At 44.4% G+C, this 14,101-nt stretch overlaps 1 protein-coding gene across 1 annotated transcript; it reads left to right on the top strand.

The window, feature by feature from the left end:
* Window positions 1–6,719: 6,719 nt before the first annotated feature.
* On the top strand, window positions 6,720–12,737 carry LOC121577611 (zinc finger protein Eos). Its single transcript, XM_041891349.2, has 8 exons — window positions 6,720–6,929; window positions 8,136–8,187; window positions 8,311–8,415; window positions 8,591–8,854; window positions 9,024–9,191; window positions 9,345–9,494; window positions 9,627–9,758; window positions 9,935–12,737. The coding sequence occupies exons 2-8, from the start codon at window positions 8,151–8,153 to the stop codon at window positions 10,768–10,770; spliced, it is 1,692 nt and encodes a 563-aa protein (XP_041747283.1). The 5' UTR covers window positions 6,720–6,929; window positions 8,136–8,150; the 3' UTR covers window positions 10,771–12,737.
* The last annotated feature ends 1,364 nt before the right edge of the window (window positions 12,738–14,101 follow it).

The following is a 14,101-nucleotide window of genomic DNA, read 5'->3' as shown; positions in this document are numbered from 1 at the left end:
AGAATGTCATATGGTCAGATGAAACCAAAATATAACTTTTTGGTAAAAACTCAACTCGTCGTGTTTGGAGGACAAAGAATGCTGAGTTGCATCCAAAGAACACCATACCTACTGTGAAGCATGGGGGTGGAAACATCATGCTTTGGGGCTGTTTTTCTGCAAAGGGACCAGGACGACTGATCCGTGTAAAGGAAAGAATGAATGGGGCCATGTATCGTGAGATTTTGAGTGAAAACCTCCTTCCATCAGCAAGGGCATTGAAGATGAAACGTGGCTGGGTCTTTCAGCATGACAATGATCCCAAACACACCGCCCCGGGCAACGAAGGAGTGGCTTCGTAAGAAGCATTTCAAGGTCCTGGAGTGGCCTAGCCAGTCTCCAGATCTCAACCCCATAGAAAATCTTTGGAGGGAGTTGAAAGTCCGTGTTGCCCAGCGACAGCCCCAAAACATCACTGCTCTAGAGGAGATCTGCATGGAGGAATGGGCCAAAATACCAGCAACAGTGTGTGAAAACCTTGTGAAGACTTACAGAAAACGTTTGACCTGTGTCATTGCCAACAAACGGTATATAACAAAGTATTGAGAAACTTTTGTTATTGACCAAATACTTATTTTCCACCATAATTTGCAAATAAATTCATAAAAAATCCTACAATGTGATTTTCTGGATTTTTTTCTTCTCAATTTGTCTGTCATAGTTGACGTGTACCTATGATGAAAATTACAGGCCTCTCTCATCTTTTTAAGTGGGAGAACTTGCACAATTGGTGGCTGACTAAATACTTTTTTTCCCCACTGTACATACTTTGCGTCCTTCTCCACCCCGGCGATCAAGTTTAGCTTAAACCTAATACATGCCGTAATATTCAAACAACTTTTTATAAACACACCGCTCCATAATCCTGAGGACATTGCCCCGGACAGAGGTTACCCCAATTGAGGACAGCTTGGCAGTCTTAAAAAAAGAACGCTAAATGCTAAAATTAAAGAATGTGTAAAGACCCATTAAATATTATATTGTTCAAAAGTTATGTGTCTGTCATATCATTCCTGCAACAAACATTGCTAGAAATGGGTGTAATTGGCTAATCTCTTCCTCTTCTCTGCAACTGCGCACATGTGAGTTTGAGTGAGCGACAGGGAGAATGAGCAAGAGAGAAATGGGAGAAACTTTACATGACTCACCAAGGGAGGTGTCTGTTGAATCAGGACACAAGGGTTTTGCACCTGGAAAAAAAGGCAAGTTAAAATAAAATAAAAATGCTTTACAAACGTATATTATTAGAAGCAGTGCTATTTCAGTTGGATCTACTTACACTACACACTTAGAAAAAAGGGTTCCAAAAGGGTTCTTCGACTGTCCCCTTAGGATAACTATTTTGGATTCCATGTAGAACCCTCTGTGGAAAGGGCCAAGCACTGCTGTAGAGGCCAGGTCATTGACATGTTTCAGGAACTGTAAAGACAGAGGCAAATCATGATTAACCATTACCTAAGGTCTTCACTAAGTTAGACTTAGCCTAGCAAGTACATTGACTATGTTTCCCTTCAGCAATCTGGCAGTCAGGCAGACAGACAGAGAGAGATAGACAGCAAAACAGGCTATTCACATTTCTTAGTCAGCAGGCTCGATAACTTCTGTACTCCATCCGTTTGTTCCTCCTCCATCCTTCCATGCAAGCTAGAAGATTCCTGTAAGAAAAGAGAATCAAGAATTGAAAAGGCAGTTGAGAGACGTAATGTTAGAATGAGTGTTGAGGGGGAGCAGGGATAGGCAAAATGTATCGTATTGTCAAATACAAAATACACAAAAATACAAGGATCTCTGATGAATCAAGAAAATCTTCACATACACACACAATCAATGTTTCCTATATGTGTATTTATGTAACCTCTCTCTCTCTCTCCCTCCCTCTCTCTCTCTCTCTCTCTCTAACACACTCATACACACACACGCTCACACACACTCCAACCCGGACGCTTATATGAAATCCCGCTATGCCCTCCGACGAACCGTCAAAAAACAGGCAAAGAGTCAATACAGGACTAAGATTGAATCGTACTACACCGTCTCCGACGATCGACGGATGTGGCAGGGCTTGCAAACTATTACAGACTACAAAGGGAAGCACAGCCGCGTGCTGCCCAGTGACACAAGCCTACCAGACGAGCTAAATCACTTAGCCGATGTGAGTAAGACTTTTAAGCAGGTCAACATTCACAAGGCCAGACGGATTACCAGGACATGTACTCCAAGCATGCACTGACCAACTGGCAAGTGTCTTCACTGACATTTTCAACATGTCCCTGACTGAGTCTGTAATACCAACATGTTTCAAGCAGACCACCTGTGCCCAAGAACACTAAGATAACCTGCCTAAATGACTACCGACCTGTAGCACTCACATCTGTAGCCATGAAGTGCTTTGAAAGGCTGGTCATGGCTCACATCAACACCATTATCCCAGAAACCCTAGACCCACTCCAAATTGCATACCGCCCCAACAGATCCACAGATGATGCAATCTCTATTGCACTCCACACTGCCCTTTCCCACCTGGACAAGAGGAACACCTATGTGAGAATGCTATTCATGGACTACAGCTCAGTGTTCAACACCATAGTGCCCACAAAGCTCATCACTAAGCTAAGAACCCTAGGACTAAACACCTCCTTCTGCAACTGGATCCTGGACTTCCTGACGGGCCGCCCCTAGGTGGTAAGGGTAGGTAACAACACATCTGCCACGCTGATCCTCAGCACGGGGGCCCCTCAGGGGTGCGTGCTCAGTCCCCTCCTGTACTCCCTGTTCACCCATGACTGCATGGCCAGGCACGACTCCAACACCATCATTAAGTTTGCCGATGACACAACAGTGGTAGGCCTGATCACAGACAACAATGAGATAGCTTATAGGGAGGAGGTCAGAGACCTGGCCGTGTGTTGCCAGGATAACAACCTCTCCCTCAACGTGATCAAGACAAAGGAGATGATTGTGGACTACAGGAAAAAAAAAGAGGACTGAGCACGCCCCCATTCTCATCGACAGGGCCATAGTGGAACAGGTGGAGAGCTTCAAGTTCCTTGGTGTCCACATCACCAACGAACTATCATGGTCCAAACACACCAAGACAGTCGTGAAGAGGGCACGACAAAGCCTATTCCCCCTCAGGAGCCTGAAAAGATTTGGCATGGCTCCTCAAATCCTCAAAAAGTTATACAGCAGCACCATCGAGAGCATCCTGACCGGTTGCATCACTGCCTGCTATGGCAACTGCTCGGCCTCCGACCGCAAGACACTACAGAGGGTAGTGCGTACGGCCCAGTACATCACTGGGGCCAAGCTTCCTGCCATCCAGGACCTCTATACCAGGCGGAGTCAGAGGAAGTTCCTAAAAATTGTCAAAGACTCCAGCCACCCTAGTCGTAGACTGTTCTCTCTGCTACCGCACGGCAAGCGGTAACGGAGCGCCAAGTCTAGATCCAAAAGGCTTCTTAACAGCTTCTACCCCAAGCCATAACACTCCTGAACAGCTAATCATGGCTACCCGGACTTTTTGCATTGTTCCCCCACCCCACCCCACCCAAACCTCTCTTTTACGCTGCTGCTACTCTGTTTATAATCTATGCATAGTCACTTTAACTCTACCCACATGTACATATTACCTCAATTATCTCGACTAACCGGTGCCCCCGCACATTGACTCTGTACCGTTACCCCTTGTATATAGCCTCCCTACTGTTATTTTATTTTACTGCTGCTCTTTAATTTATTTGCTATTCTTATTTATTTATTTTAGCTTAAAACTGCATTGTTGGTTAAGGGCTTGTAAGTAAGCATTTCACTGTTGTCTTCGGCGCATGTGACAAATAAAATTTGATTTGATTGCAGGGTGAAAGTACTTTTGTGGTAGCAGGGTGGAGATGACCAGTTGTGCGTTGGGAGCGTAAGAATTTCACTGTACCGTGCAATTACATCTGCAACCCTGTGCATGTTACTAATAAATTCATCTGATCTAATCTAAAAAATCAAATCTATTTGACTATGGGTGTTCACACAGTGCATTCGGAAAGTATTCAGACCCCTTCCCTTTTTCCACATTTTGTTACGTTACAGCCTTATTCTAAAATGTTTTTTTTTTTTTTGTATCTCAATCTACACACAATACCCCATAATGACAAAGCAAAAACGGTTTTAGAATTTTTTGCTAATTTATACAAAATAAAAAACAAATACCTTATTTACATAAGTATTCAGACCCTTTGCTATGAGATCGAAATTGAGCTCAGGTGCATCCTGTTTCCATTGATCAGAGTCCACCTGTGGTAAATTGGAGATGATTTGGAAAGGCACACACCTGTGTGTGTGTATATATATATATATATATATATATATATATATATATATATATATATATATATATTGGTCCCACAGTTGATAGTGCATGTCAGATCAAAAACCAAGCCATGAGGTCGAAGAAATTGTCCATAGAGCTCAGAGACAGGATTGTGTCGAAGCACAGATGTAGGTAAGGGTACCAAAAAAATTCTGCTGCATTGAAGGTCCCCAAGAACACAGCGGCCTCCATCATTATTATTATTATTATTTGTACTTTTACCCCTTTTTCTCCCCAATTTTGTGATATCCAATTGGTAGTTACAGTCTTGTCCCATCGCTGCAACTCCCCTACTGACTCAGGAGAGGCGAAGGTCGAGAGCCATGCGTCCTCCGAAACACGACCCTGTCAAGCCGCACTACTTCTTGACACACTGCGCTCTTAACCCGGAAGCCAGCCGCACCAATGTGTCGAAGGAAACACCGTCCAGCTCGCGACCGAAGTCAGCATGCAGGCGCCCGGCCCACCACAAGGAGTCGCAAGAGCGCGATGGGACAAGGAAATCCCAGCCGGCCAAACACTCCCCTAACCCGGACGATGCTGGGACAATTGTGCACCGCCTCATGGGTCTTCCGGTCAAGTCCGGCTGTGACACAGCCTGGGATCAAACCCGGGTCTGCAGTGACGCCTCAATGCGATGCAGTGCCTTAGACCGCTGCGCCACTCGGGAGGCGGCCTCCATCATTCTTAAATGGAAAAAGTTTGGAATCACCAAGGCTCTTCCTAGAGCTGGGCTCCCAAGTGGTGACCAAGAACCCGATGGTCACACTGACAGAGCTCCAGAGTTCCTCTGTGGAGATGGGAGAACCTTCCAGAAGGACAACCATCTCTGCAGCACTCCACCAATCAGGCCTTTATGGTAGAGTGGCCAGACGGAAGCCACTCCTTATTAAAAGCCACATGACAGCCCGCTTGGAGTTTGCCAAAAGGCACCTAAAGAACTCTCAGACCATGAGAAATAAGATTCTCTGGTCTGATGAAACCAAGATTGAACTCTTTGGCCTGAATGCCAAGCGTCACGTCTGGAGGAAACCTGTCACCATCCCTACGGTGAAGCATGGTGATTGCAGCATCATGCTGTGGGGATGTTTTTCAGCGGCAGGGACTGGGAGACTAGTCAGGATCGAGGGAAAGATGAACGGCGCAAAATACAGAGAGATCCTTGATGAAAACCTGCTCCAGAGCGCTCGGACCTCAGACTGTGGCGAAGGTTCACCTTCCAACAGGACAACAACCCTAAGCACACAGCCAAGACAACGCAGGATTGGCTTCGGAACAAGTCTCTGAATGTCCTTGAGTGGCCCAGCCAGAGCCCGGACTTGAACCCGATCTAACATCTCTGGAGAGACCTGTAAATAGCTGTGCAGCAACGCTCCCCATCCAACCTGACAGAGCTTGAGAGGATCTGCCGAGAATGGGAGAAACTCCCCAAATACAGGTGTGCCAAGCTTGTATCGTCATACCCAAGAATAGTCAAGGCTGTAATCGCTGCCAAAGGTGCTTCAACAAAGTACTGAGTATAAGTAAAATACTTATGTAAATGTGATATTTCCGTTTTTTTAATTTAAATTAATTTGCACCAAAAAAATAAAATAAAGTCATTATGGGGTATTGTGTGTAGATTGATGAGGGGGAAAAAAACAATTGAATCAATTTCAGAATAATAAGGCTGTAACCTAAACAAAATGTGGAAAAAGTAAAGGGGTCTGAAAACTTTCCTAATGCACTGTATGTGAGAGACGCATCAAGAGACACCAGAATGCCACGTTTCAACTGATATCATGCAGACGCATCAAGAGACACCAGAATGCCACGTTTCAACTGATATCATGCAGTTAAATGAATGCAAACCTATTTTGATAGTTCTCAGGCTCTCCATGGGTTTATTTGGATGCCGTGCAGTCACATTTTCTTTTTTAGACACAGAAGCACACACACTGTTCTGCAGTAGTGCCACCCTCTGGCAGGTAAGTAAACAGCTGAGCTAAACTGTTTTCTATACTGTTTCTGTAACATTGCTACCACTGCCAAATTTCTAGTTTTGGGAATACAAATGTGTCATTGAGCTGGGTTTTCACCCAGGTCAGTATAAATGGTTGATGTCAATCTGCATTATTAGACATTTCCAGTGACTCTTCTCTTTTGCAGTCTTATGATTTATATTTTATCCTCCAATCGATTTTACTATACTTCTTCTCAACGACTTGATTATTGTAGGCTATAATCTTTTTCCTCGGCATGAAAAAACTGGACTATGTAGGACTAGGTCATATGTGACATGTCATGTGCAACACGTGGGTCAGTGGGGGAAGATGAAAGTCCTTAGCTGAGCCACAAACCGGATACACTCGACATTCTGTTGATGAGAATCCATGGGAGTTGGATTAAGCCAGTCTGTATCCCGGTGTTTCACGGACCGGAAATTGTTTATGATTCGAGGTAAATGCTGCCAGGAGATGCTGTCGTCGCAAGAGAAAACAAGCGGAGAACCAGAAACATAACATCCCAGAATCGAGGCCTATCGTGACAGGTACGGAAGATTTTCAAAAAAGATTTGTGTATATGGTGTTTCTACAGATATTTTGTTTAAGTGCTTTTAATTAGGTTTATAACTGACGATGACATCAGCCAGATAGGCTAGCCAACTGATTAGCTGTCTAGCATTAGTGCATGTTTCTGTGCGGTGGGTACCATAGCAACCACTTAACAAACATGATTAACGTAACTAGCCAGCCAGACATGCTAAAACGTGGAATAGAGATTAAACACTTGTATCTACAATGTTTGCTATCAATATGATTTAGCTAGGCATCGTTAGCAGTAGTATTTTATGTTCCTTACTATTTTGTTTTTGTTATATCGAACTGTCACTGTCGGTCTTTCTGACTCTGGTAGGTAGCTAGTTAGCCAACGTTAACTACATAAAAGCAATTGGCTAGCTAATAACGTTCGTTAACTAGTTTGTCAGTTGTCAGGCTGGCCAGACAGCTAACTTTAGCTAGCTATTGGTCGCTGAGCTCAGTTTGCTAGCATGTGCCAACAAGCTAGCCAAACTAATTAGCCATCTGACTAACGTCAAAGATCTTAACTAGCTAGCTAACCCTTTCATCTGTGCTAACCAAATATTATTTTTGCTAACGTAGTGCAGGTTACAACCCCCACCAAAGTGAACATATAGCAAGGTAACGTTAGCTAACTATGTACAGTACCTAGCAAGAAGGAAGTCAGTTTGTTTGGTGATTAAAACAACTTGCATAACCAATGTATCGATAAAAGTAGCTAGCTTTTTAGGCTGTCACACTGTAAACAAGTAACGTAGCTAGCTAGCTAGCTAGATATTTCCATACACATTGACTGAGTATTTAGTGACTCTTCTGCACATAAACTTAGCCAAATGTATCTTGGTTTTGCCCAGTTAGTCTTTGAATTTTGATGTACTTGGCTGGTAGCATATTTGCTTGTATTGCAATCTAGCTCTACCAACCAACTATCCTAAACCAGACAGTATAGGCCTAGTCCACTGTCTTGAAGAAATTGATAGCCAAGTGTTCAACAAAAGGCCATTGTCTCTCACTCCATTTCATGTCCCTTGAAATTGCTGGGCTTGGCTCAATGAGGGCCAGTTGCACTTCAGGAATTTTCAGCTACTCTGCATTTCCTGGAACTGTAAATGTGTGTACAGAAGGAAGAACTGATGATTTAGAGGCTCTCCTCTACCTGTTTGTTTTTCCTTCAGTTAGCTGGTGTTAGAATGGATGACGACTGCAATGGCCATCCTTACATGTCAGGTATGGAGGGCAGGGCATGGACAGTCCTTTGTATTAGCGGACTTACTGACCTTATGGTTGTGACATTATTGAGATGACTGAATGGACTGTAAGTAGGTGTGTGTGTGTGTGTGTGGACTGCAGGCAGTGGAGACTCTTCGATGGAGAGGGAGTTTTCAGGGGCTGTGGGAGGCCCCACAGTGAGCACCCCCAACAGCCAGCACACTTCCCCCAGCCGCTCTCTTAGTGGTCAGTTCCAATTAGTCAATTCCTTTGTTGTAGAAGTAGTAAACTTTATTATTCCCAAGGGAGAGTATGGTAGTTGGTTTTGTGGCTCAGATGTTTTTATTCTACTTTAGCAAGCACAGCCGTGTCTCTACTCATCATATGTCCCTCTCCTGGTCTATTCCCCGTCTCGCTCCAGCCAACTCCATCAAAGTGGAACTATACAGTGATGAGGAGGCGGGCCATGGTACAGGGCCAGAGGATGAGAAAGGGGACAAGGTGGAAGAGGGGGGTTCTGAGCAGGGAGGAGAGGCAGGAGGCGGCTACAGGGAGCTGGCCAGTCCGGAGCCCATGTCACCAGGAGGTGCCATCCGGCTGCCCAATGGGAAACTCAAGTGTGACATCTGTGGGATGATCTGCATTGGGCCCAACGTCCTAATGGTGCATAAACGCAGCCACACAGGTGACTGACCAATTAATTGAGTGATTGATTAGTCCTTTATACATAAAGATGAGGTTCGTTTGTGGAGCAGATCTGCCACGAAACCAGGTTGACAGTGAAACTGATTTCAAATTACTCAAACTGGTTTGTACGGGGTCAGGGTGTGTAAACTGGTATGTGCCTCCTCCAGGTGAGCGGCCATTCCAGTGCAATCAGTGTGGAGCCTCCTTTACCCAGAAGGGGAACCTGCTGCGTCACATTAAGCTGCACTCGGGGGAGAAGCCCTTTAAATGCCCCTTCTGCAGCTACGCATGCCGCAGACGGGACGCTCTCACAGGCCACCTCCGCACTCACTCGGGTGAGAGGCATACACATACTGTACAAACAAATTATCGCACACACTTGGGTGAAGAAAAGAGGGTCTGAGTTGAGCCCGTCAATTCCTGAGCAAAGTACACACACACACAGTTCTATATGTACTGTATTTACGGTATGTTGACTTTGTCTCCAGTGTCGTCTCCCACAGTGGGAAAGTCCTATAAGTGTAGTTACTGTGGCCGCAGCTACAAGCAGCAGAGCACCCTGGAAGAGCACCGCGAACGCTGCCACAGCTACCTACAGAGCCTGGAGACACAGAAGCCAGCCAGCGCTCACACTCAAGGTAGTGGCGAACAAACTCACACGCACACAGAGCAACCTATAGAGCCTTGATAACTTTTAAATTTAAATCACATTCATACATACACACTGCATGTTAATGCTTTTATCTATGGTGTGATCATGTCTTCTATAGGAGAGGAGCTGAGGGACCTGGAGTTCATGCCTGAAACCCTGCTGCAACCTTCCTCAGACAAGATGACGTTCATCGATCAGCTGGCCAACAGCATCACCAAACGCAAGAGATCCACACCACAGAAATTTGTAGGTCAGCACTTAATTGGAATGTGTAAAGGGTGGGGTGAGCAAAGACACAGGTAACACAAAGGGAACAACATCATTGATGAGATCAGGTGTCTGTTTAAAAAAGACCTACCTGCACAGCACTAGTTTCTCTCTGAGTTGTGGTACAGTGTGATTCCATGTCTTCTATCTGCCCTGCAGGACAGAAGCACATGCGCCACAATCTGGCTGACATGCCTTTCGAGCTCAGCGCTGCCTTTGACAAGGACGGGGAGACACACCACGGTGGTCTGGAGCAGCCACACTACACCGGCCTGGGAGGAGGCTACCTGGGGGTTCCAGGAGGTGGTGGATCTGAAGGCCTCCGACCCCTACAGCTGCCCCCCCCTCACCCCTCGTGCCTATCGGAGCTCCGGCCAGTCATCAGCTCAGCTCACACCCCCATGGTGCCGCTGGGGCCGAGGTTGGACTGCACGGGGGCCGGGGCTGGCCTAGGGTCCACAGGAGTGGGGGGCAGGGAGGCTGCAGAGGGCCACGAGGACCTACCTCCTGCCCGTAGCCATGCCCCTTCGCCTATCAACGGTTGCCAGGACTCCACAGACACTGAGAGCATGCCGGACGAAATGTTAAGCAGTGTGGCGCCTGCCCTGCCTCTCCACAACAACGATAATCACCACCACCTCCACTCCAACCACCACCCTCCCCCTCCGCCCCTACTGCACCGCAGGGACAGACACAGACACAGCCCAAGCCACTCCAAAGACAGGGAAGAGGGTGACAACTCTGCCATCCCCCCGGCCCCAGGCTCCCCCACCTCCAGGGAGGCGTTTCGGGTGGTGGACGGAGAGGGGCACGCGGTGCGCTCCTTCCGCTGTGAGCACTGCCGCGTGCTTTTCCTGGACCACGTCATGTTCACCATCCACATGGGTTGCCACGGCTTCCGCCAGCCCTTCGAGTGCAACATCTGCGGCCATCGCAGCCAGGACCGCTACGAGTTCTCCTCGCACATTGTCCGCGGGGAGCACCTGCTAGGCTGAGGCTGAGGGATGGCTGGACGGGCCTCTGTACTTAGTTTTTTTTTTACTCAGAAGGGCCTGCTTGGGTTTGGTCTGCATCACAATAGGGGGCAGAGTGGGATGGGTAGTACGGAACTGCTTTTTGTAAATTATTTGTGCACAAGCGTTGATACTGTTATCACATAAACCACGACTTCAAATAGGCACATTAGCTCAATTGAATCACTTTTTAAAAAGGAAAGGGAGAATCCTCACCACTCTGAATGCACTTTTCAAAATGGATGAATTCTTAACGAGGAAATGCACTTTCAAATTGATTTTATTCTGAAGTAAAGATAGTGAATGCACTTTTTTATCCTCAAAGTGCCTTTCTCTGCTGTGGTCTACCTTTCCTCTCTTATCCGGGTAATAACCGGGTGCACAAAACAGTGATGCTACCATCTAGACAATGTGGGTTAGATCTGTGACATTGAGTTGTTTCCTCTACTGCACTTTAATCAATATTTTAACCAAGATATATCTTGTGGAAAAAAACAAGAACAGTCAGGCTTCCTTGGAATTTGTCAGTTTAGCAAAGCTCTATTTGAAAAGCACATTTTAACAGATCTATTCCATTCCGTCACACCTAGTCCCTGGGGATGTGGCAGACAGTGTTGTTTAAGATTGTGTGTAGATGGTGTATAGTACTGTAGGTCATATTTTAATAAGTTGCGGTGCAGACCAGACCCAGGATCCCAAGTTAAATGGTTAGAAGAGATTTGAGGGGTTAGCCTCAATGAGGAGTGCACTTTCCAATTTCAGTTTGTGTATAGGTGTGTATGTTTGTTATTTTGTTTAAGTTAAGAGAGTTGAAGGCTTTTAGCAGTGTGAATGTCGTGGGGTACAGTATGTTTGTTTTGTTTCCTTTAATTGCGTTTGTTGCACTGAGATACCTGCCGAGATATCATTTATATTGAACTATTTTATAGAAGACGACATTTATGGCCTGCACATTTCTCTATGCAGTATGTTGAAAGAAATAATCAAACATTTGTAAAACTGATTCCACAAAATAAGAGAGCCACTGCAACTCTTTTGGAGTTGACTTCAACGAAGGGTGGGGATAAGATTGTTGGCAATTTTAGAAGGTCCTTGTGTACTATGAAACAAACCTAAACAACAATATTATTTACAAGTGAGACCTAAAACAATTGTATATTCATTGTACTGTGCCTTTCAAGACGTTGATCTGGGGGACATGCAGTAACAACAGCCATGTCTTGCCAACATATCTTTATGGATGAGAAGATGTCATTTTGACGATGTAACATGAAATACCCCATCTGCCCCTGCTAAATAGCCTACCCACGCTGAATCCTAGATTGCCCTTCACTAATCACTAGGTTTGATTTGCACATTCACTCATTTCTTAAGTAGCCTAATCATGTTGATATAAATTGTATTACATCGTCCAAAAAGGAAATAGACATGTTTAAAAAAGCACTTTCAGGCATTTAAAAGATTAAATGTGATAAGTACATGTGCACGAGATTGTAACCTGCTGCTAAGGCATGAATGAGTAGTGTGTGGTTGTCCACAGTCCTCGGTGGTTGAGATTGAAAACGTGATTCTTCAGAAGTGACTGAAATGTTTATCCTCGTTCAATGATTTTCCTTTTCTCTCACTGGACTTGTAATTGTTTTTATAGAGTACTGACGGTAAAAGAAATCATTGGAATCATGACTCATTTAGATCCCTTTGGTCAACTTTGGCTACCAAGATGTATAGTTTGTATTTTATTTTCCACAACAAGGCTTTGATCAAAGGAACTTGATGAATAAACACTTGTGAATTCAAAAAAGCACTTACATTGAGCGATTTGAAGAGACTGATGGTAAGGGGTCAGTTAGGTCCTGATTGGTTTTGGCAGTAGTTGCCTTACTCTTTTACCCAATCTCTTGGTCTGCACAGTAAATGAACTTGGAAGCCTGTATGGTTTATAGCTCGATTAGGGCCCAGAGTTTTCCATGGTCAAGCAAAACTATGGGCCCTACTCATGACACAGATGAAGTATGAGAGACTGGAAAATCTGCTGTGGGATTAATTTTTTTAATAAATGTGACACTCTTTACCTCATAATTGCCTCTTTGTGGGGATAAAAGTTTGGTGAATGTTTATTTTTTGGGGGGTGGTTTCTTTTGACAGCCCTGTATCTACACTATTTGATATTTTAATTAATTTTACCTACAAAAAAAATGAATGTTGCTTTGAAGTGGACTACAAGAAAATGTCCGAAAATATCTTACTATTTCATAGCACTTACATTGTACTGAATTACAGGCCATGGTTGCATTAATATTAATCTAATGCTGTTCCAAATGTAATGCCTTGTGAACGGATATGTAATTACTGTTCAAAGTAGAGAAATAATATTTAGAATGTAATCAAATGGTTTGATTATTGAACTGACGTGGAAGTTGTGCATCGTTTCACACCAATTCATCGAAGGGCAGGGTCTCTCAATCTGTTTCTCTTTAAATCTGTCTATTGTGCCTTAATCCCTGAGGTTTTCACTGTTTGAGGATGTTGGCTCATCATATATTTGAGGACAGAACACTTGGCCCTGGGTTTTACTTTCAATAAGCAGTAACAAAAATGTAATAGATACATTAGGGGAGTTATTTTTATGAGTTAATTATAGCCGTTTCACATCAGTCACCAATCCGACAACTAGCTACATAGACATGACTTTGTCGTTCCACAAATCAGGCCGATGGCACAGCACAAAACTCTAGCTTCTGACTTCTCACAATAGCTTCCATTTAAAAATGTGCCTGCGACTTCACTCATGTGTTGAGTTATGATGTAAAAACAGTTTGTTCTGTAAACGTAATGGCATGTACACAGTAATGGACATACGGTTAACTGCCAAAGATCGAGGTTTGAGATCGCATGATCTTTGTATGATCTTACGTGTCTTTATAATAATTAAATCTGCCTGTCCCAGAGTAGATGGCTTGTTCTAACATAGCTATATTAAATAGCTTGTCAACTGAAATACTAGCAGAGATCTCTGGGCTTTGGTAATAGTGTGCCAATTCAGTTAAACTAACCAGACAAGGATAATAGGACAGGATGTCTCATAATTGCCCTGGCGGTGAACAGTGCAGTTTCTCATCTGAAATCCATTTTTCACCAGAAGTTAACAAATCCTTGAAAAAAAAAGTAAAGGAGGTGATCCTGGATTTCATTCTAGACTGGATTGCAGTTATGCTTTTAAAACCTGGTGCATGTGGTTACAATGCTGTCTGCTACACCTGAAAGTTTTCACAAAAATCTAAAGGACAAGTGAGTAAAGCTTATTTTGTATTTC

Source organism: Coregonus clupeaformis, chromosome 12 (genome assembly GCF_020615455.1).
Source record: "Coregonus clupeaformis isolate EN_2021a chromosome 12, ASM2061545v1, whole genome shotgun sequence".
Lineage (NCBI taxonomy): Eukaryota > Metazoa > Chordata > Actinopteri > Salmoniformes > Salmonidae > Coregonus > Coregonus clupeaformis.
This window is presented reverse-complemented; position numbering and strand designations above follow the sequence as displayed.